At 39.7% G+C, this 25,137-nt stretch overlaps 1 protein-coding gene across 1 annotated transcript; it reads right to left on the bottom strand.

Annotated features, from left to right (window-relative positions):
- Positions 1–31: 31 nt before the first annotated feature.
- Positions 32–23,817, bottom strand: LOC118856666 (glutathione S-transferase-like). Its single transcript, XM_036767082.1, has 6 exons — positions 23,572–23,817; positions 21,814–21,865; positions 15,088–15,220; positions 9,066–9,207; positions 2,463–2,594; positions 32–1,150 (listed from the first exon to the last, which is right to left on the bottom strand). Exons 1-6 carry the CDS (start codon positions 23,656–23,658, stop codon positions 998–1,000), a joined length of 699 nt encoding a protein of 232 aa, XP_036622977.1. The 5' UTR covers positions 23,659–23,817; the 3' UTR covers positions 32–997.
- Between the last annotated feature and the right edge of the window lie 1,320 nt (positions 23,818–25,137).

The following is a 25,137-nucleotide window of genomic DNA, read 5'->3' as shown; positions in this document are numbered from 1 at the left end:
GTAAAACTACAATTAAAGCAATGTGACCACAGAAAGAGAAAAAGCATTTTCTTTAATTGAAATTTCTAGTTAAGTGAAAGTTAACCATTTTTTGAAACTGAAAATCTCTCAAAGATATTATCCAACTACTTTCCTGCCTAAATCCTGTGGAGTGCATATAACTGAATATGTCTTCTTTTCTTGAGGATCCTTAAGAGCATCAGGATAGGTGTAAAAGGTTTGAATCTATACTGAACTTAATGTGTCATGTAGTAATTTCTTAAAATAAACTTTATTATCATCTAATTTACTCATGATTTATAACTTTCTCCCAAAAGTAAAATGCAGAAAAATTTTTGGATTGATTGGAGGGGAGGTAGCATAACAGCAGAACTAGTGTTGAATTTGGAAGAGGGGGTGTCAGGAAAGGGAACAGGCATTTCACGAGCACCTACTATGTGCAAGGTAGCATGCTAAGCACTTTCCAAATATTGTCTCATTTGATCATCACAACAATCCTGGGAGGTGAATGTTATTAGTATCCACATTTTATAGTTGACCTCAGCTTGAATACCTTTTCTATCACTTGCTATTTGTGTGATCTTGGAATACTTCACTTAACTATTCTGGGCTTTAATTACTGTTCCAGTAAAAAGCACTGAGAGGAGGTGGGAAGGGGACTAAAAGGAGGGAATGACACTCAACAACCTCTAAGGTCTCCTCAGCTCTAAATTTAGCTGTTTATTAAGTTTGAAATAAAAATGAGAACATAATCTATGATTCTACAACCCTGAGTAAGGCAAGGTTCTAATTAAATGAAGTTTTATAATAAGCAATATGAAGATTAGGCTTTCTGATTTACAATAAGTTCTATAGGGAGGCATCGTATTGGCCAGTTATTGGACCTAGGAATGTCACAGGAGCACATGAGTACAGGAGATGGTATTTCTGTGGGCATGACTACAGATGGAAACTACAATGTTAATTGTGTTCTTTAGAACTTTTTACTTCTGAATATTCAGCTCATGTGTTTAAAAAGCAAGTTTTTATCAATCTTGTATATCTTCCTTGAAACTTCAAAACTTGCATCATCCACTGGTGGCTTTCTTGGACTACCAGGCTGAAGGAATTTCTGAATCCTGGGGAGCTTGCTGACTCTAGCTTTGAACTCCTAAAATGAAAAAAAAAATTACCTCCCATGTAAATGAAACAATTAGCCTTGTACTTTGGAGGAGGGCCCCAGGGGTACTCTTGGCAAAACCCTTTAGAAACTATTTCATCTTGGGATAATGCTACGGCAAGCATTTTCCCCCGTGGGCAGTGACTTTTGAAAGTCCTCAGGAACTCCCTGCTTTGCAAATGTATACGGCCCACTTTCCAGTTATATAATATATATAATAATATATATATGTGAAATATATATAATAATATATAATATATGAAGGAACATCCTTCTCTTTTCCCACATAGGTTTTTTTCCTTAATTATTTGTATAGACTTGTTAAGAGCCAAACTGGCAGTGGCAACTTGAGGTAATGGTTGGAGCATCAGTTAGCCTCCATACCCTAAGAAGACAGGTACACCTCTTGCCTGTAACACATACTGGTTGTGTGACTCAGGAAGTCACTTAACCTCTTATCACTCCCAGGCACTCTTCTTTGACTTTAAGGTACAGAATTAGTGTTGATTTTCACTGATGGGTTGAGTTTACCCAACAGGATTTCCCTACACCAATGAATGGTGGCCTCAGACCACCCCTGCCCACAATAAAAACAGCTACATAGGAAATCAAAAAGGAAAGCTTTAGCAAAATTTGATAGATTGTAAACCCATGGAGGGCAAAGATGATGACATTCATTTGTATATTTCCCTCCCTCTACTCCCAGAAACTAGCACAGTGTTTTGTGCATAATAGGCGATAACAATTGTTTGTTAGTGAATAAATTGAGGAATTTATCCAATTTAGGGCCTTGTTCTAGCATGTCTTCCATTAAAATCCTCCTCTGTTTACTTAAAGTAGTGTGTAGGGGACCAATAATTCTCAAAAGCTATACTAGTAAAATGAAAATTTGAAGTGGTCCCACCAAGCTGGAAAGACTTTGAGTTTGGGCCTGGCTCTGGGCTGTCTGACCACCATCTGAAAACACATTGAGCAAAATTCATTAAGACTCCTCACCAGAAGGGTGAGCAACAGTTGGTGACTGTTTTGGGTGAGAGCAGCTCATGGAGACCATCTATGAAGGAAGCTTTGGGAGATAAACAGAGTTAGGGTCAGTAGAGAAAGGACTCAGATCTTTAAGTTAAGGAATTAGCAAGCATGTATTAATCATTCATTGTGTTCTAGCATTACGCTAAACTCTGGTGATGAAAAGAAAAAAGAAACACCGTCCCTGCCCTCAAGGAGCTTACATCTAAAGGGGAAGACAACATATAAAGCAATAGGTATGTACAAGATAAATGGTGACTACTTTTAATGGAGTTACCTGAAGCTTAGGGAATGCAGAGAGAACGCCAGGCTTGAGTTCTTCAACCATTAGGACGACTTCAATCAGCTGTACATCTGCCCAGCTCAGCCGGTTGCCAACAAGGTAATTTTTCCCATGGTCTTTTAATGCCTGTAGGATCAGTGACAAGGAGAGAAGGGAAAGAAGGTATGGCAATATTGGGTACATTACTTGTATGATCATGGAAAGAGCCAAAACAAACAGAAAAAACCCAAAGAGTTGAAGGAGATAGAGAGCAATTGTGTTTCTACCTTCTTAGTTACACAGGAAAGAAGCATTTATTAAACACCTGTGTACTGGGGTCTGTGCTAAGTGGTGGGCGTATAAAGCAAGGCAAAAAAAAGGTCCCTCTGTCAAGGATGTTGGTCTAGTGGAAGAGACAACATATAAACAACTAGGTGCAAACAAGCTATAGACAGGGTAACTTCAGAGTTGTCTCAGAAGGAAGACACTAAAGTTAAGGAGAACTGGAAAAAGATGTTTGCAAAAGGGACTTTAGCTGAGACTTGGAGGAAGCGAGGAGGTAGAGATGAGGGTGGAGACAGTGTCAGACATGGGAGGCAGCCAGTGAAAATTCTCCAGTCAGGAGATGGTGAGTCTCCTGTTCAGAACAGCAAGGAGGCCGGTGTTGTTGAGGAATTGGGGCGGAAGTGGAGGAGAAGCAAAGTGTAAGAAGATAGGTAAAGTAGGAAGGAGTAAGGTTGTGAAAGGGAATTAGAGGATTTTTATATTTGATCCTGGAAGTAAAAAGGAGCTATTGGAGTTTTTTGAATAGAAGAAGGACAAGGTTAGACTAACACTTAAGGAAGATTATTTTTACAGCTAAGTGTTAGATGAACTAGAATGGAGGCACGTAAACAAACCAAGTGGCTATTGCAGTCCTGGTACAGGTACCTTATAAAAGGTTACTGCTTCTTGTATAATCTTTCTTTGTATATCCAGATTTTTATGTTTCTTGAAAGTTAAGTTTAAAATAAAAAAAGTATAGCCTGGCACACTCTCTCTTGTAAGCAAAATAATTCCTTTCCAACCATCGAAACCTTATTCTTCACTCTGGATTACTCCAAATGAGAGAGGGAGAGAGACACTGTATTACAAAAGAAAATTTAAAAAAGAAAAAGGATGTGCGCCAGAAGTTAGAAAACCTGGATTCCTTTCTTGGCTGTGGTATTTACTAGCTTTCCTGAGTAACTTTTTTTTTTCCTATTTTTTTTTATTAATTTTTTTTTATTTTTAGTTTACAACACACGGTTCTACATAATTTTGAGATCCAGATTTTCTCCCCTCCTTCCCCCCTCCCTCCCCAAGACAGCATGGAATCTCATATAACTACCATGTATAACTTCGCATTGAATTAATTTATACACTAGTCAAGTTGTGGAAAAGAATTATGACCAATGGGGTGAATCATGAGAAAGAAGAGACAGAACCAAAAAAAAACAAACCCAAAAACAAAAACAAAAGAGAAGAAAAAAGGCGAGCGTGAAGTGTGCCTCAATCTGCATTCAAACTTCATAGTTCTTTCTCTGGATGAAGATAGCATTCTCCATCATGAGTCCCCTGGAGTTGTCCTTGCACCTTACGTTGCTGAGAAGAGCGAAGTATGTCAGGGTTGGTCCTCACAGAATCCATATATCTGTGGTTGTGTACAATGTTCTCCTGGCTCTGCTCCGCTCACTCAGCATTATATCGTGTAGGTTTTTCCAGATTGTTACGAAGTCCGTATCATCCCCATTTCTTATGGCACAATAGTATTCCATTACTTTCATATACCACAGCTTGTTCAGCCATTCCCCAATTGATGGGCATATCTTTGATTTCCATTTCTTGGCTACCACAAAAAGAGCCGCTATAAATATCCTTGTACATATGGGTCCTTTTCCTGCTTGTGTGATTTCTTTGGGATACAACCCTAGAAGTGGTATTGCTGGGTCAAAGGGTATGAACATTTTTATAGCCCTTTGGGCATAGTTCCAAATTGCTCTCCAAAATGGCTGGATCAGCTCACAACTCCACCAGCAATGTAGCAATGTTCCAATTTTCCCACATCCTCTCCAGCATTTGTCATCCTCTTGTTTTGTTATTTTAGCCAATCTGACAGGAGAGATGTGGTATCTAAGAGTTGTTTTGATTTGCATTTCTCTAATCAGTAGTGATCCAGAGCATTTTTTCATATGCCTATAGATAGCTTTAATTTCTTCCTCTGAAAACTGCCTGTTCATATCCTTTGACCATTTCTCAATTGGGGAATGGCTTGTATTCCTATATATTTGGCTCAGTTCCCTGTATATTTTAGAAATGAGGCCTTTATCAGAGAAACTAGTTGCAAAGATTTTCTCCCAATTTTCTGCTTCCCTCCTAATTCTTGTTGCATTGGCTTTTTTTGTACAAAACCCTTTCAATTTAACATAATCAAAATCTCTTTTTCTCTCTTTAGATTCTGTATCTCCGTAGCCATTTCACGAATCTTATTCTTTAGGGACTTGATTTCGTCTTCTTTTAGCTCCCTAATTTGGTTTTTAAAATCCTCCTTTAGCTCTTCCAGCCATGCTTTTTGGGCTGGAGACCAGTTCATATTACTTTTTGAGGTATCAGACACGTCTATAGTGTCATTGCCGTCCTCTTCCGTATTGATATTTTGATCCTGCCTGTCTCCATAAAAAGAATCTATTGTCCTCGGTTTTTTTGTGTTCTTCTTCATGTTGGTTTGCCTTTTGCTGGCTTTACCCCGAATTTCTAGCTTTGGGCTCTCTGTCCCAGCTTTCTTATTCTGGGGCTTGTGAGTCTAGAATTATAACCTTCAGTTTCCTGAGGCGTGGGGGAGGGGTCTGGCTCCCTGGCGTCTCACTCCCTATGGGTGCTCTCCAGCACTTGCTTTTCAGCAATGGTGTCAGCTGTTTGTTGTTTGAGCTGATGACTGGCACTTCCCCTGGGGGAGCAAGATTACGTCTGGGCTCCCGGTGTTGACCCCTGCCGACTCTGCCCCTCTGGGACTAATGAGCTTCTAGTATTTGTCCTGTGAGGCACCACTACTTTCTCTTCTGTTTCAGTTCTCTTTTTTTTTTTTCCCGAGGAATTCTCTGGGTGAGGGGGGGAGGGATTAGAGCCTTTTACCTGGCCATTGAGTCTTCCGGAAGTTCAAGAAGCCGAGTTCCTGGGTTTTGCAAGCGTCAGGAGTGGGTGTTTTCATGGCCGGTGGCATTGCGCTGCCTCTCGTCGCTCCCACAGACTGCCGTCCTGTGTTGGGAGTCCTGGGGATCTCCGCCGGTTTCGGGCGCCCAGCTTTCTCCCCGCCTGTCTCCCACATGGATTTCCCCGCCGGCCGCTTCCTGAGAAACTTTAGGCCTGAGGCACCCTTGCTGTGCGAAAAGGTCTAAACTTCTTCACTCTCATATCTTTTTCAAGCTTGATCAGACATTTCAGTTTGTCCACTCAACCAATTTCTGCCCATTATATTTTCAGACTATCTAAGAAGGGTTGTTGGGAGGACCAAATGAGAGAATATTTGTAAAGTCCTTAGCACAGCTCCTGGCACATAGTAAGTGTCATATAAACGTTAGCTATTATTATTGGTAGAATTAAAAATCCTCAGTGAGTTTCTCATGGCATCACTGCACACCAAATGCCTAAAGTCTTGACTTCCATTTGGCTCAAATTCTGTTTTAGAATGTATTCCACAAAGCAGTAGTGAAAATGGAGACAAAAAACATATGTAGTCTTGTGAGGTAAGGATAACCAAGAAGCGCAGATAGACACACACAAGCAATAACATACAATAAGGCAGGCAATAGCAATGATTTCAGGGCCACGTTTGATTCAACAACTGTGTAATCAGTAACACACGCCCCTAAGCAGGACTATTTAACAGCAGTCACTACCCTTGCAGGCAATAATCCACAGGCTCCTACACGAGACACCAAGTTAGCCACAAAAGGGAATCTCAGTGGAGGAAAAAGACAACTAATCTTAGAGTGGGGGGGAGGGGTGGTACGGTGGAAGGCAAGAAGGAGGGAGAAGGGAAATATTTCAACCAAAAAGAAATATCCTTAAGCTTAAGGAAAGTTACCAGAATTTGAAAATAAAATTTATAAATCCCAAGGACAAGCTAAGGTCTCTTCTAGCTATGGCAGTGAATGAAACAGATGACATATCCTAGACCCAGGTTACAGCAAAATCCGATTCCTTTTTTGTCATTTTCCCTTACCCAAATTAGGGGCCCAATGGGATCATCTTTCAAATATATTCTCATGTTGTACTGACAATCTGCCTTCAAAAATTGTGGGTTATTGAGAAAGTGCTGTTTCTAAAATTTTCTTAACATAACGCCTTATTTTTTTTCACCAAGGATCAAAACCCCAAATATTTTTAAATAGATTTTCTCAAACTATGATGGAGTTTGTGAATTATCTGTCACTACAAATTGAATCTGACAGACTGGTGGATAAATTTCTTCTCCACTGTGACAGAGATCTAGGCAAATTGTGTAACAACAAAACAATTTGTATAACAAGTCTGCTACAACAGATTTTTCTGTTTCAGACATTATTCAACAAATCAACACACATTTATTAAATACTTCTTACATGCATGGCACCTACATGGCACAGTGAATAGACTGCCAGGCCTGGAGTGAGGAAGACTCATCTTCTGGAATTCAAATCCAACCTCAGACCTCAACTAGCTGTATGACCCTCAGCAAGTCACTTAACTCTGTTTGACTCAGTTTCCTCATCTGTAATATGAGCTGAAGAAGGAAATGACAAAACTACTCTAGTAACTGCTGAGAAAATCCCAAATGGGGTCAAGAAGAGTCAGACGCAACAGAAGAGTACTGAACAACAGCAACGATGCGCAGCCTTGGGCAAGGTGACAGGAATAAAGAGGCAAAAAATAATCTGACCTCTGTCATCAAGGAGGTTGAAACATACCAGGAGGAAGCTACTACAACATGCATAGACAAACATAATGCACAATGAACAGTTGTGCAAAACATTCACTTCATTGCCGCCCAGATTTATATATAGAATTTACTTGTGCAGGCAACCTGGAGCTCCCCTAGTCCAACCCCTTTATTTTCCAGGTGAAGAAAAGGAGCCCACTGAGGTCAAAGTGATTTGCCAAAAGCACACAGGTAGAAAATGGCAGAGCTAGAATTGGAACCAAGATTTCAGATCTCAGATCTAGTGTTATATTTTGTTGCCTCCCACGTTCCAGTAAAACCATGATCTGTAAACTCACAGTCTAATAACTTACTACAGATGTCTTGTGGATGAAATCCTCAACTGGGAATCAGAAAGACCTTGATTCTGCTTCTAGCTTTGCACCTTACCATGTGACCTTGGGTAAGTCACTGCACTTCTCTGAGACTCCATTCCATCACCCGTAAAATGGGCATGATACTTGCATTGCCCCCCAAACAGGATTGTTGTGAGGATCGAGTAAAATAACGCTTGTAAACTATTTGATAAGCATAAAGTACTTGATAAATGTAAAATGCTGCCATTATAGGATTTAAAGCTTTTCCCAACCTGACTCCAACCTACCTTTGTGGCCTTCATTTTACATCACTCCCATTCACACAGTCTAGAGTCCAGACAAACTGGTCTTCTTCGTATTCCTCACACAAGGTGTCCTATGTCCTGACTACATTTTTTGCATAGTTTGGCTCCCATTCCCAGAATGCATTCATTCTTTACCTCAGCCTTCATGGAGTCCCGAGTTTCCTTCAAAAGGAATCACCTCCTACATCATGACCTTACTTACTGCCCCCCCCATTTAGGAATATCTTCCCCCCAAATTACATTGTACATATTTCTGTGCCTATACATATGCCCACACATTCATGCATACACACACACACACACACAGACACAGACACACACACACACACACACACACACACACACTTTTAAGTACAAGAATATACGCTCCTTGAGGGCAGGGTTTACTTCATTTTGCCTTTGTGTCCTCAGGGCTGAACACAGTCCCTGGTATGCAGTTGCCTCTTTAATAAATGCTTGTGGAAAGGCTGATGCCATTGGGGCTTCTGATGTAATTAATGTGTCTGTATTAAAGGATATCTTAAGTCTTAGTCCCAAAAGGATTGCATTGCACCAACTTAGTATAGCGGTTCAGAAACATTCCATTTTTGGGAAAGAACTCATTAGCTTTGCCACCAGCCCTTCCCTCATTCACCAGTCTAAAAAGGTGTGTAAGAACTCAAGGAGATCAGTACCGTGACTGGCCACATAATTTTTCAATATAAAAAATGAATATTAAGTGCCCTTCGTTGCATCTCCTGTCAGAACTCTATCCACTACATGTTGCTGCCTTGCTTTGTAAAGCTTAGGAAACTGAGGTCCAGGGTTACTGAGTGATGTGCCCACATTTCCACAAGTAACAAGTATCAGAGGCAGGATCTGAACTCAGATCCTCTGTCCACAGAGCCAGTGGTCTTCCTCCTGTACCATGGGGCCTCCAGTGTTTCTGCATTGTCCCATATTTGCTCAGAATGAAGTAGAGAAGGCGCCTGTATTACGGTGACCGCACAGGCAGATCACACTCTGCCTCATTGTTCCATACCTTCTCATACACTGGGAAGAATCTCTCGGTGGCTCTCTCCAGGATATAGTTGAGATTCTTTTGTTTTTCTTCAGGCAAAGAAAATGGGAAGTATATAATCATATCATTCAGATCCCTCATCCCTTCCACATACATGTCAATACTGGAAAAGAAAAATGGCATAAATGAAAATATGATTACTAGGGGAAATGACTGAAGAAGCATTGAAGAATAACTGACATAGAGAGAAAAGGCTTTAAAATTTGTAAAGCACTTTACCCACATTATTTCATTTGAGCCTCTCAACACGTGCTACAGGCATTATCATCCCCATTTTAGAGCTGAGAAAACTGAGGTTCAGAGAATGACTTGCCCAGGGTCACACAGTTAGTATTTGTGTCAGGGACAAGGTTTGAACCTGGTCTTCCTGTTATTGTTGTGGTTGTTCAGTCATTTCAGTTATGTCCTACTCTTTGTGACTGCATTTAGGGTTTTCTTGGCAGAGACACTGGAGTGGGTTTGCCATTCCCTTCTCTAGCTTTACAGATGAAGAAACTGAGGCAAGGATGGTGAAGTGACTTGTCCAGGGTCACAGCTAGTAAGTGTCTGAGATCATATTTGAACTCAGGAAGATGAGCCTTCCTGACTCCAGGGCCAGCACTCTATACACTGCACTACCTAGCCACCCTGACTCCAGGTCTAATATATATCCTAGATATATCACTTACTATCAGTTTGACCTTGGGTGAGTTATTTAATCTTTCTGTGCCTCAATTTCCTCATCTGGAAAAAGAAGTGTTTGGACTAGAAGACTCCTAAGGTCTCTTCCTGCTCTAAATCTCTGATCCTGTCATCTTTTATTTCACACTTCACTTTATTCCTCCCTAAAAGGCATATAAAGTATCCCACCACCTAAAACCAAAGTTGTTAGGTTTTTGATTTTTTAAAAAATGCTTATTCCCCAGGAATGTTCAGAAATACAAAGTTCAAAAGATGTAAATTTCAGCACTTAATAAATGTAGAGAACATAATTAATGCCTAAGAAATAATACAGTATTAGAATGAGTCAGGAAATGGTCAACTGGGCAAAGAAAGATTAAAATAGACTCTATTAATTGAGTGGCAATAATGAAGTGGCCTTGAAAGTAGGGACAGTTCCTACAGGGAAAGAGGTTCAACGTGGCCCCTGCCATGCTACCAACTTTATCACTCAGAGCAATGGTTCCAATTCACTATAGCCAACAAACACTCATTAAGTTCTCTTTTATGTATATGTAATAAGCATTTACTAATCACTGTGTTCCAGGTTCTATGCTAGGGAAGTAAAGACAAATAGAAACAGCCCTTTGGTTCAAAGAATTCATATCCTATTGTGGGAAATAAGATGTAAACATATAGATAAATGCAAAGTTTATATACAATAAACAGAAAATATTTGGGGTGAGGGGGAAAATGAGGAAGAGAAAAAAGGTCTCTTGTAGGAAGTGGCCCTTGAGCTGAGCTTTGAAGGGATTTAGGAATTCTAAGAGGCAGAGTAAAGAGGGAGTGCTTTCCAGACATGGGGACCAGAGTGCTTTTGCAAAGGCCGAGAGACTGCAGCCTTAATACTGAGTTGGAAGCAGCAAGAAGGCAAATTAGGCTGGAAAGTAGAGTGTGTCAAGGTGAATAAACCTGGAAAGACATATCCTGGAGCTTAACTCCAGTTTTGAATGGCTAGGACTATAAAACAGAAAAGTTTGTATTTTATCTAGAGTTAGGGAACCCCTGGAGACTTTGGAGCAAGGTCCCATTTTCTTTGTCTTGTAATATTTGTAGAACTTGGTCATCTTTTGAAGACTTTAGTACTCATCCTTCCTTCTAATTTATCTTCTCTGTTGATTTATCTGCTTGTGCTTTAGGGTTTCAAATTTTCATCTTTCTGAAATAAATTAAAGCCCATTACTCACTTCTTGAAACTCTCCCTTTGTTACTAGGTATATTCCCAGGGCCGTACTACAAATCTGCTTCAGTCTCTTGAAGGATACACTTTTCCATGGCTAGGGCCTGGTTCCAAGCCTAAGTAACTTCTAGGTTGGACATAGCTCTTTCAGGTGTATTTCAATCCCCTTTCCTTTAGACCTGCTGCAAACACCTTGACCCCTTGACCAAGTTCCTTCCATGGTTCTTTCTTCCTCTAACTGGACTGCATCAGCTTCTACCACATTTGGGGGGTTGGGGTAGGTGGAGTGGGTATTCTACACAGTCTCTGTGGTCTTGAGGTTCCTTAGGGACTGCCACAGGCACAAGGAAGCCTGATTCCCTTCCCCAACCCACTTTCTCCTCACATAGCTAGGCAGAATCAACGCCTTCTGCCTGTTGCAGTGGCAGTGGAGGTGGGATGTGTGCTCAGCGTCTGCAGCAGGAGGAGAGTCCTTGGGCAGGTCCAAGGCACAAGCCCATGGATTGCATTGTATGCCCTATGAGCATGGTGGCTTATTGCTCACAGAGGATGATTAGCGAATGTCTTAAGGGTTAGAGTTGCCCAGTGTTCATTCATAAGGCTGTCACCTTGTTGGGCATCTCCCTTTCTTTTCCTGTAGATTCATCGGTATTACTGTACCTCTGGCACATAGTTACTCTTTTGAGTCGGGGTTTGAGAGTTAGTGGGGACCAGAGAAAATGTCTCCTTAGGCATCTTTGTGGTAAGTAAAATGGGCTCCTTAGCACTTAGTTCAACCAGTGCCCTTGAAGAGTTTGGCTTTTGTTTCCTTTGAGTAATTCAGTGTATTTCATTGAGTCTTACTAGGTGCTAAGCCCCAGGCCCAAACCCCTATTAGGTGTAAAACCTATGTGGGTGTGTATTGGTAACTAAGGTGGGGCCCAAGGTGGGCTAACTGAGTGGAGGTGCTAACTCCAGAGCCAATCATAGGAGCCTAAGTTCTGGTCATTCAGATGACTTTGATGACGTCTGAAGTGCTTTAAGAAAAGAAGACAGAGCCATTTGCACAGGGCTCTCACTTTTGGTGGCTCACAGAAACTCCGGGCAGCTGTAGCTAAGAGCCCTCCAGCTTGTAAACCCGGATGTTGGGACTTTGTTAAACTTGGTAACTATGTATTGGGATTTGAATTGTATTTGGTCTGTCAGTTGATGTCTGTAATTTGTTTGTGTTTTGCTCTGAAGCTCAGGATGCTGGTTTTTTCCCCTGAACTAAATGAATGATATTTGTATGCTGAATTCAAGTAAGCTTGTCAACCCCTTAACATTGCTTTCCTTACTAAAGCAGATCAAAAGAACCTGTGCTTTTGCAGCATGCTGGTAGCATTCTTGTTGTTGGGCTGGTGTTGGTTTTTCACCCCCACAACAGCTGCTAGCTGGATTGTTGAAACATCACCATACAGAAGTTTTTTATTCTTTTAAACATATAGTCAAACCTGTGCTCTAAAAACATAGGATTATAGATTTAGAACTAAAGGGACCTCAAAAACCACTTGGTGTACTCCTTACTTAATCTTGTCGATAAACATACTATTACAACTATAAAGTGTTGTTATGACATGCCAATGAAAGATGTCATACATGAGCTATTAATTGATATATTGATATAGCTATTAATGAGCTATAGTGTAGACTTTAAAATTCATCATGGAGAAGTATAGGGATCCTTAGCCCTTTATATGTCATAAGCCACTTTGGAACTCAGGTTAAACCTATGGACCTTTTCTCAGAATAATGTTTTGAATGCATAAAATACAACACATAGAATTACAAAGGAAACCAATTATGTTGAAGTACTGTTATCAAATGAAAAAACAAAAAAACAAGTTCATGGACTCCAGGTTAAGAGCCCCTCATTATGGAGCCAGCCTTAGAATTAGTTTCAGGTGCAAATGTTCAGGTCCCATCTTTGACACATTCTGCTGTATAGCTCTAGACAAGTCACTAAAAATTACTCTCTAACACTCTAAGTCATAGTTGTTACTGACTTGTATCGTTAGAAAGGGTTTCCTTACTGAAATTCCTCCTGCCAATAAAATACTAGGTCAGGCCAAAACTATAACATTCTTCCTACCAGGGACTTGCCCAAAGACCTGTTGGAGAAGCTTTGAATACGTGTCCTAACTTGAAGAACAGACCTACCTACAGAAAAGGAATTAGTTTAAAATTATTGCCTCTCTCTTGAAATAGATCTATTCATTTGAAAAGCAATCAACACTAGCAATTTAAATGGAATAGGATAATTGACTCCTTTCAACCTCAATTTTCTCATCTGCAAAATGCTAGATGATTTCTAAGGACGCTTTCAGTTCTACATCTGTGATCCTATTATGTTGAACACTTTCTGCTTTTCTTCTAATCCAGAGATTTTTAACCTTTTCTCTTTGTCAAGAATGCCATCAGCAATCAAATTAAGCCTATGTATCCTTTCTCAGAAAAATATTTTTAAGTGCATAAAACAAAAATACATAAAATTAGAAAGGAAACCAATTAAATTGGAATACAGTTATCAAAATATTTAAATAAGGAAGGTCACAAAACCCAGGATAAGAATGCTGCCCGATCAATCATAAATATGTTAAGGCCCAGATATGAAAAATAGTCCATCTACCGACTGGCAGCAAGGATCTTCTTTGGAATGGAAAAAAGCTTAATTCGGGGTTTTAAAAATATCAACTTCTGTTTTAAAGGGTATTTTCACTCCGTTTAGACAAACATACACAACTAATCAATCAGTCAACATTTATTAAGCTCCTACTATGTGCCAGGGATTATGTTAAATGCTGCATATACAAAAAGAGGCAAAAGACAGCCCCTTGCTTTTAAGGAGCTCATAATCTCGTGATCACCATTGTAAAGCATAATTCACCATGAGTTGTTTTGTTTTTGTGTTTTTGTCTTCACCTATGATTTCATCAGCATGGGTTACTCCCTCAACCACACAAATTGGCAAGTCACCTGTCATTTATCATTTTAGGGAGGCACTGAGAGGTTAAATAACCTTTCAAGAGTCAAAAAGGTGGTGTCCAAGCCTGGGGTTGAATCCAGTTCTTTCTGACTCCAGGACATAACTCCTTGAGAAGAAAAATTGTTTCAAAATATTTTAATTCTTTGTTTTTGTAACCCCGTAGCCTAGAACAGCATCTAACACATAATAGGTGCTTAATAAATGCTTGCCGATGATTGGAAGATAATGTGGGTTGCTTTCTATTTTACAACATAGCCCCTCTATGATGAGTTACGAAACATAGACACTAATTTTAAGACACCTTCACTTTCACTGAGTTAATAAGTAGTGAAGATATTTATTGTTTTTGAGCTCATGCTTTTTCAAATCAATAAAAATTATTTTTAAATTGTTACTATTGGGTTTTTCTTTTAAGATTCAAAGCTATAATTTCTTCTCTCCTGAGCAAGTCATGTAGGTATTAGTGGGTGGGCTATGACTTAAAATATTAGTGGGAATGTATTCCATAAGGCATCCATTAGAATATAAGCTCTTTGAGGGCAGAGACTGTGTTTTTGCCTTTTTGTACCCTTGAGCATAGCACATGCACAGCACTTAGGAGATGCTAAATAATACATATACATACATACATATATATATATATATATATATATATATATATATATATATATATCAATACTATATAATCAGCTATCTACTACCAAGTTAGATTTTTTTCTCCTTTGACCTCCCACTACTTTGCTGTTCTCACCTGGTAGAGATACCCACTACAAAGCCAACTTCAGTCCAAGAGCATCTCAGATGGGGAAAGGAAATTGCAAAGTTTTGTGTATTCACAATATGCTGATAAGAGCATTACTACTTTTATACAATAAAGAAGGTAACTGTTCAACACAATTTCATTCAGAGACAGAGGCTGTAATGAATAAACAGCAAGCCTTGGAGTCAGAATTTCCTGGGTTCAAGTCTTGCCTTTGAACTCTACTGCCCATATGATTCAGGACAAATCAGTTGCCCGTCTCAATTATTAAGAAGAAATCTCCTAAAATGAAAAAGGTGGCTTCTATGTTCTATTATAAAGCATGCAATGATTACTGTACAATGCTCTCTCCTTCAGGTCCTTCCCATACAGGTCGTATTTTGCAGCTATATATCTCAGGATGGCTCTGGTTTGTACCATGTACATTCCATCCATTTCAACCATTGGCACTTGTTGATACATTAGTTTTCCACCTAAAAACATAAAGAAAAGTCAAGTCAGTAGCTTACTCTCCTTCATTGGAGCTGCGATCATCGTGCTGGAACCAGAAGGAAACTTAAAGATCATCTATTTTAAACTCTGTCATTCTACAGTGGAGGAAACTGAGGCCCAAGATGCTTACAAGACCTATTTAATACATATTTATTCCCTTCCCCTGTGTTTACTTACACAAGTGGCACAGTAGACAGTGTTCTGGGCTTGGAATTAGAGAGACTTGATTTCAGTTCCTATTTCAGACATTGGCTAGCTATGTGGCCCTGTGCCAATCATTTAATCTATTAGCATCATCATCCCCATCTGTAAAATAGGGATCATAATAGCATGGGGTTTACAGGGTTGTTGTAAAGATTGAATTTATAAAGAGCTTTGCTGGCCTTAAAGTGCTATGTAAATTATTACATTTTATATATTGCTTCCTTTTAAAGAATACAAGCATCACTGAGATAAAAGACTTTCATTTATTTCATCTTTGACTGCCTCAGATAGTAGCTGGTACATAGAGATGCTTAATAAGTGCTCGTTGATAAACGGATCCATCCCCTCTCCAGCTTTACTGCCATACCCTTGTTCTCATCAGCTCCCATCTAGATTGTTTCAATATTTTTTTCTTTGATCTCCACACATGCAATCTCTGTCTTTTCCAATCCATCCTTCCTAACTAGTCTTTTGGAATGATGACAATTATCAAGTTACTTCTTTGCAAAAAAAAAAAAAAACTCCCATAACTCCCTCTTTGGACTGTAGCTTTTGTATCTAACCCATTATTACTCTTCCGTTTAAATGTGAAAATGACAAGTAAACTACATGTTGGAAATTCTTCAGGCTTTTTTTAGCAGTTAGCAGACAAACCTCAGGATGTTTATTTAACAAGATGACCAAAACTTTTCACTATAGACTCTTTATTTTTGCATAAATGAAGGCAGGATCCATATTTGTGATTTTACAGAGATAAGCTAGTACCACAGAATAGAGTATTTCTGCTGTGGGTAGTGATGATTAAACCTTTAATCAGTTTTTAATTGCATTCCCCCCCTTTTATAAAAAAAATTAAGTGGACATTTAAAACTTTGCTGACACACATTGTGTTTATTTTGTATTTGTACTGACTTAATGTTTAAATCTGTGGACTTAATGACTAATAACTAGAAGGAAATACCTGAAAAATAATTTGGGGGCTCATATGAAACCAAACTTCCCTATACCTTTGATTCACTGGATGCCTGTTTTGTAAGCAAATAAAAGATTTAATCTGATTATTTTCTGTTTAAGTTTTACAAGTAAAACATTTAGAAATAGATGATTTTCATTAAGCTAAAATTTATTTGCTGAACTTAAAACTTGGTCTTTTTGGTACCATAAGAGGACAATGCTGTGCTTGTATAGGAACAAATCAGATTTATTTCTCTAGAGACTTTTGTTGTAATTAGATTACTTACTAACGTTTGTTAACTTGTGATTTTTATTGTCTTTTTAAAAATCTATTAAATAATTACCATAAGACTAAAAAAAATTCAAACTCTTTCATGACCTCCATACCCCTTCCAGTCTTGTATCCCACCACTTTTTTCTTCCCATCCTTTTTCTGGCCAGACCAACTGCCTTTGTTCAGTGGCCCAGAGGAGGTGCCTTGAAGACTTAACCCTTTCAGCTCTAGAACTCTTGATCTGGGGCCCTTTGCGAGATTGGTAAGTACCTCGAGAGTCTCCTGTATTGCACTGGTCCCATCCGTGCTTCACTTTTTCCCAGCTGTTTCTTGGCAGTAGCTACTTTGCCCCTGGTTCATACTCTTTGTAGCCTCTGCCTGCTTTCTACGGTTGGAACTACAATCAATTCAATGAGTCCATTGTTACTGGAAAGGTTGTATCAGTCTCCTCCTCTAAGGCTCCACTCACCACCCCAGTAACTTCCAAATCAAAATACCCCTTCCTGACCACGCCTCTGCTATCTGTGTTGTCTCCCCCATTAGTATATAAGGCATTGTCTTCATTTGTTGTCGGGTTTTTTTATATCCCCAGATCTTAGAATAGTACTTGGCATAAGTAAATGCTTAGTGATTGATTTTTAATTGGTCTATTCCCTTCATTTATCCCATGCAATGGGAAAACTGGGCTATTTACTATTCTCCAAGGACACCATAAGCATACCAGTACAGACCATTTCATACCAGTTATATGCCAGTGTTTTCAAGTGAGAATGGGGGATGGGAGAGGAGGTGATTTGCATTTGTCCTTACAGGTGCAGAAACTACCAATAAAACTTCTTTTTTTTTTTGGCAGGGCAATTAGGGTTAAGTGACTTGCCCAAGGTCACACAGCTAGTATGAGTCAAGTGTCTGAGGCAGCATTTGAACTCAGGTCCTCATGACTCCAGGGCCAGTACTCTACTCACTGCACCACCTAGCTGCTGCCCAGCAAAACTATTAAAACTGCTCTCTTAAAGGTCACCAAATGACGTCCTACTGCAAAAACCCACTCCCTGAGTCTGTGCTTGGCTCTCTTAAATCTCTACACCATCTCTCACTGCTTTTTATCCTTTCACACAGTTGCAGCTATCCCTTCTGTATGTGTAACTCCTAAATCTACATGAAACCGTTTTTAAGCGTTTAAGTATATGCTGGTCACTATGATAAGCCCTAGGGATAAAAAAAAAAGACATTCCCAGCCCGGTGGAAGCCTACAGTTCCAAAGGGGAAAGATGGTGCATAAAGGGTAGATAGAAATCAGGAAAGATATGCTTATGACAATAGGATTTTTAAGCGTCCCATTGGCCAAACATACCTATCAGAGCCCAGGATTCAGAGTGTGAGTTCTGGTGTGATGGGGATGAGGAGTGTGGCCAATGTACAGGCAGCATAGCTTGAAAATGGCTGGAAAGGGGTGTGCTGTCTGTGGCTGGCCATCTATCAGACCCAGGGCCCCAGACTTACTCAGAGTGCCAATGGGAACATCTCTAGTCCTGACCTCTTTAACAAGTTTCATATTCCCCTTTTCCAGCTGTCTATCGGACATCTCTACTTGGAGGTAACACTACCACCTCAAATTCCATGTATCTAAGACATAACTCATTATCTTCCATCTCCTCAACCTCCTCCACCAACCAAAAAACCCCCAACACCCCTACCTGACCCTGTTCCTGACTTCTTTATTCTTACCAATGACACTACCATTTTCAGGGACTCCCCACTCACAACTCCAGGGCCATTGTTAACTTCTCCCTCACCCTATCTCACATGTCCAATCAGTCATCAAGTGCTCTCAATTCTGTCCCAGCCTTCCCTTCCCCACTGCCTCATTGCCCCGTTACCTCAATGCCCCATATTCACTTCCTCATTACTTTTCACCTACAAGAAGAGACACTGTGGCATGGGGTAAAGACTACTGGATTTTAAGCCAGAGGACTTAGGTTCTCCCAGAATCCTGGCTTTGCTACTTGTGCCTGTGTGACCTTGGTCAGCTCAGCTAACTTCCTGAATCTCAGTTTCCTCGTCTGTAAAATGAGAGGACTAGACTAATGACTTCAGGAACCTTCTTTCTCTACTCCTATGAGCCTCTGCCTCTTTTGCAGTTACCTCCCAACAGGTACCTCCTGGCCATTCTATCCAACATACTGCTGGATTAATCCTTCTGACACACAGGTCTGATCATGCTATCCATCCTTGCTCAAAAAAAGACTTTCGACTGGTTCCTATTGCATCTTGAATAAAGTCCAAAGAACGTCCTTCCCCACCCCCATTCCAAACCCACTGGACTTTTACAACCTCATTTCATATTTGTTGTTATTTAGTCATTTTTCAGTCATGTCCAAATCTTTGTGCCCCCTTTTAGGGTTTTCTTAGTAAAGACACTGGAAAGGTTTGCATTTTCCTTCTCAGACCCATTTTCCTGAAGAGGAAACTGAGGCAAATAAGGTTGACCCTGTGCCTTACCCAGGATCACACAGCTAATAAGTGTCTGAGGCCAGATTTGAACCTAGGAAGAAGGATCTGCCTGATTACAGGGCTGGTACTCTATCCACTATGCCACCTAGAAAGGGATCACTTGGGCTACATATTGACTTAGAAAACCACAAATTAACATTAACATTACTATTACCATTATTTATGTTCTTAAACATTTCCCAATAACATTCTAATTTGGTTTTTGCTTCACTTAAGGGCAGCTTACCAGGAATTTGACACTCTTCATTATGCTAACCATAGATTTCTGGCCAAACTGCTGTATGGGACAGGATTTTCAAATAATAGGAGAGACATCCTTAGGAAAAACGAAGTAAATTTATTTTACAAACCTTGCAAGATTTGGGCACACCTCCATAATGGAGGAGGCGAGGTAAAAGGGAACCTGCCTTAATTTATACTCTTTAATGAAAAGATTCCCACCTACCTCTATCCCTTCTCACCATTGGCTGGGAGGTGGGCTTACAGTCTAGGCGGGAAAACTACACAGAGGACCAAGGTTGATCCGGTCTATTCAGGCTTTTCCCTATGAGAACTCAACTGCCAGGGTGGCATCTGAAAGTCTAGGAGAAGAAATGGGGTGGGGAGGAGGAGAGACCTTCCTGGAGCAGAGAACAGATAGCTCACAGGAAGTTCATTATCTTCTAACATCTGAGAGAGAGGGGGAAGGGCATGCCCACAGTTCCAGGCCCTGACCTTCCAAAATCACAAAGCCAAATCCCAAAACCTCTCCTACTCCATTAGACATACTCTGTGAAGTCTTCACAATTATGCATCCCATTCACTGCATACACAGAATTCTGTGCCTTACTCCTGGAATGCCTTTCCCTATTATCTCCTTCTATTGGCATCCTACCCATCTTGGAGATCCAACTCAAACACGGCTTCCTCCGTGCAATCTTCTCCAATCCTCTGATATCACAGTACTTTTCTACTGCTTTTACATGCCCAGTCATGTTCTAATGTTTGTGTAGGTACAATTTGGGGGTAAAAAATTAGGATTCTAGGATCATAGCTATAAAGGATCTTAGAGATTTTCCCCTCAACTTGATTGCAAAATTCTTGAGAGCAGGATTCTGTTTTATTTATCCTTGTATTTTCCTGAGCTACTTAGCTCAGAGATCCTCAAATACTGGTCATTTAGTCAATGCTTATTTAATGAATGAAAGTGAATTTATATCATGGTATCATCAAATTAATACATACATTGTCACTTCCAGGAGTGCTCATGTTTTATAAGACTACGCCTGAACAGATTAAAATTTAGCCCCAAAGAACTTCAGGCATGAGAGCTCCTCTGCAACAGAGGCTAAATGGGAACTTCCTGGTACTCTTTAGGTCACAGTAGTATAGTATGGTATGGTGGGCACTAGATTTAAAATCAGGTGACCTGGGTTTGGATGCAGGTTCTGCCACTCACTAGCTGTGTTGCCCTGGAGAATTAATTTACCCTCTCTGAGTCTTAGTTTTCTCTTCTGTAAAATGGGGTTAATACTACTTGCAGTGCACATGTTATTATAAAGAAAGAGCTCTGTATAACCCTGAAATTTTTACTTGGCTCATTAGAAGGCCTAGGGCTGCCATGTTGCCCATTCACCTACTTTACCTAGGTCGAGTCAGCTTCCCCTCATTCTCCTTACTCAATGTCACAACATTCCTATTTCCTGACTCCTGGGTTCCCACAGTTAATGATCAACAGCATTTTTATATTTTAAAGCTTACAAAGAACTTTGCATTGCATGGATTTTCTCATTTGATCCTCACAACAACCCTGAACCATTTAGCAATGAGGAAATTGAGACTGAAAGTTCAGTGACTTGTTCAGGATCACACAGCACAAAGGTCACACAGCAAGGGTTTGAGGCAATATTTGAACTCTGGTCCTCCCCACTCCCAGTTCAGCAGGCTATCTGCTACACCAAGTAGCTGACTTAAGTAGAGACAGTTTATACAGAGCTAGGACTCTGCTTAAAAAGAAAAAGGTTTACTTGCTAAGGGGGTGGAGGTTTTGAGGGCCAACTTCTGGGGGAAAAAAGAAGGAAATAAGCATTTATTAAGTGCCTGCTATGTTCCAGGTACTGGGCTAAGTGTTTTTTAAAATATTTCATTTGATCTTCACAACTTTACGAGGCACATACTATATTATCAGCATCCCCATTTGACAGTCAAGGAAACAGCAAGGAAACAGAGCAGTTATCAAGTTATTTCTACAAAAACCCTCCAATATCTCCCATTTGTCTGCTCTTTCCTGGAATTCATGGAATCACATGACCCAACTGCTACCTAACCTTTCCAGTCTTTACTTCCACCACATTCCTTTATAGAAGGCAAGGGCCCTTTGTTTCAGGAGGAAAAAGGCTTTATTTTCTTTTCCCTGATGTGGTTGTTTTGAAATTCAAACCCTCCCTCTGAGGCACAGAGAAGCGCCCTTGTGTCCTGTTCTGTGTAACTCCCCGTCTGTGCTACTATTATAACATACTTTTTCACATCTCTAGGATCAGAGGATGTTAGAGCTTTGAGGGATCTCTGTGTATCTTTTCAGGCAAGGCAATGGTAGTTAGTCAGACCTTCATGGAGCAGTACAGCACAACAGCAAGGCTTTGAACTCACCCTTAATTAAATTCTCAAATTCTTCAGCTGTTCTGAAAAGCACTTCTTCATACTAGAAAAGAGGACACAGCAGGGTATCAGAGCAATGGAATCATAAAATGTTAACCCTGAGAGGGACCTTAGAGATCACCTAAGACAGCCAGGTGGTGTCATGGGTAGAGCACAAGAGCAGGAGTCACAAAGACCTGAGTTCAAATACTGCCTTAGGGACATATTTACTAGCTGGGTGACCTTGGGCAAGTCATTTAACTTCTCTGGGCTTCAGTTTCCTTCTCTGCAAAAATGAGGATCTTGGATTAAAAGACTTCCAAGGTTGCTTCCAGCTCTACACCTATGATTCTATGATGCTCTCATCCAACAGCCTCAAACTTTTTATTCCCAGAATCCCCCTTTACATTCTCAATGTAATATTTTTGAGGACTCACCCAAAGAGCTTCTGTTAATGTGGGTTCTATCTATTGATATTTCCAACATAGACATTAAAAGACCTAAATTTTAATACACTGTAATGATACATCTATTTTTAAATTTTAATTCATTTAGAATAACAATAATACACCCATTACATATTAACCTAATATGTGTATCTACCCAGGGGTCTTCTTAAAACCTCTGCAGAGTTTTATGCCTAATCTAGGCTGTGGGTACAAAAGAAGGAACTTTTCAATATTTAAAAAGAAGTTTGTTCAAGTTTACAGTAACCACGTTATACATCTGTCCACAAAGCAGCTGTATTTTCAGTCCTGTGACAGAGCAGGGTGCTATGATTAGCAGAAGTGAAGGCCCTCAGATCCTAGGAGGCAGGCTAAGCTGGAAGAAACATAGGAGATTATCTCATCAAATTTAATTTGGCATGAGAGGAAACTGAAGCCCACAGTGGGGAAGTGATTTACGGGTATAAGAGAGGAGGCAGAAAAATCACTCATTACCACCTGAAAGATTACTACACATGTTTTCTAGCATATAAGTCTAAATTATTAATGTTTAAAACTTTAGAAACTTTGCAAAGACTTTAGGAAGACCTTATATATAATGAGTCTAAATCTTCCCAATCCTGATTGATTTTTTTTTAAAGTCCACAAAAATGAAGACTGTTAAAATATCTTTAGAAACTGACACATCCTCTGTTTCTTGATATTTTTCAATTCTCAAAAATATTGGGCTTTTAAATTAATAAAAACAGTAAGCAACAATAGTCTAATGGTGAAATTAATCAGAAATTCTATGCTTTGTGTCAAAGCATAGAAAACTTTTTAAGAGTTACTACAGTATAGGCAAAGATCACAGAATCACAGAATATTAAACCTAGAAAGGATCTCAGAGATAATCTAATCCAACTCCTCTGTTTTACAAATGATGAAAATGAGTCTCAGAGATGTAAAGAGGTTTGCCTAAAGGTGTATAGCTAGCTGGTGGTATCACCAGAACTTGGACCCAAATCTGCTGAATCCAAGTCCAGTGACCTTTCTACTATGCTCTGTTTCCACTTTCAGAAGGAGAACTTAGTAAACGCTTAATTATCAAATGATAATTTGATATTTCACTATCAAATCGTATTTAATAATTCACTATCAAATGGGACTTTCAACTTGTTCCTGACTCAGTTCACTTTTAAAGAAAAAAAAAAAGATGATGATCACAGTGGTTAGACCCCTTTTGTGGAGGGGGTCATTTAGTAAGCTCCCTGTGACTTCTCCACTAGTAAATATTCACTTCATCTGAAGAAAAAAGAGCAAATGTAAGAAATTAAACCTCTACCTCCACACCAGCAGCAGCCAAGAGCCAGCGCACAGTTTCCATTTTGCCTCTTCCATTGAAGTAATGAAGTTTGGGCTTCCCAGCCATGATTTTCAATTCCTGGTTTTCTGAAAAAGAATAGAGAACAAACAATCTGACTCAGACCTAGATGTACAAGCCGTCCTTTTAGTAATCGTGACTGTACTGGTGATATATGAGGAAAGCCAAAACTCTCAGGGCCACTCGTTCAGAAGGCAGATTGGGGAGGAGAAAAGAGGGAGGGGAATCATGTGAAGGGCAGGATTCAGACCTCCCAATTTTCCTCCAAAGATAGGCTACAGGCAGCTAGGCACAGATCTGTTTAACTGATTGAAAAGCATTTGGGACTCTAGTGAGTAGATCAGCTTAATCTGGTCCACATGGGATATTTGAAATGGAAAGACAGAGTTTCATTGTGTAAAGAATGTCTACTAAAATATTTTTATCATTATATCAAAGTTAATTATTATATCATGGATCTTATATAATGCCCTTTTAAACTCCAGGTGTTGTTTGGGGGTGGTCCTAATCATGGATTTCATTATCATTATGGAATTCATTATCAAAACCCAAAATTTGATAGTGGAATTCACTATCAAAACCCAGGAACCATAAATTAAATAGAAAAGTTTTCATTTAGGACGAATAGCAAAATAAATCATATAGACATATCTGTAGTAAGCTCCCTGGAGAGGAAATTCCCTCTACCAATAGCACATCTGCCATTGTCCTGGGGTTTCAGTGTGAGAGTTGCCTGGGACACAGAGAGGTTAAGCAACTTGCCAAGGGTCACACAGCCAGTAGGAGTCAGAGGCAGGATTAGAACCCAGGCCTTCCTGAGGCTGAAGTGGCACATTTATCTACATACACACCTCTTTTCCTCTCCACTGTAGAAATCCATTCCAGTAAAACATACTTTGTTACCTTGCCACAAGGGCTCATTTCAAATTGAAAATGGAAATAACCAAAGACATACAGAAATACAATTCCACATGGATTCCTATGCTGCCAATGAGAATGAGAATATAACCTATAGGACTCGGAGATCCCAGGGCTATGGCTCAGCTGGAACAGCTTTAAGTTTTCACTTCCCAGACGATTGTGTATGCCACAGTGATGTTCTGTCCTGTTCTATCCTGTTTCATCTGGGGCAGAGGTTGGGGCTCGTTGTTCTTCAGAGTACTCTTTTGTGAGACTGTCCAGCCAACATGCCTGAACTTAATGCTACTGTTAGCTCTTTTACCTTAACAATGTTCATCATCTTTCTTCAAAGGAATTCTCCAACCCTCCCTGATATTTTGGGTGAGAGGGTAAATTCTTTTTAGTTATTATCAAGAATTTTGCAAATAAATGTCAAGTTACTATAAGACAGATTGTTTTCATTTTCCCCTTATATTCCCAATATTGAGCATAGTACCTTGCACACAAGAGAAACAATAAACATTTGTTTAAATGGAAAAAAAAAAGAATTTTGCAGATAGCGTCAAGAGCACTTTAAATTATATCAACACTTTAATAACTTTAAGGAACATTGTGTGATTCCAGGAC

The sequence above is a fragment of the Trichosurus vulpecula genome, chromosome 7, assembly GCF_011100635.1.
Source record: "Trichosurus vulpecula isolate mTriVul1 chromosome 7, mTriVul1.pri, whole genome shotgun sequence".
NCBI lineage: Eukaryota > Metazoa > Chordata > Mammalia > Diprotodontia > Phalangeridae > Trichosurus > Trichosurus vulpecula.
The sequence above is the reverse complement of the archived record's forward strand: the minus strand, read 5'-3'. Positions and strand labels throughout refer to the sequence as shown.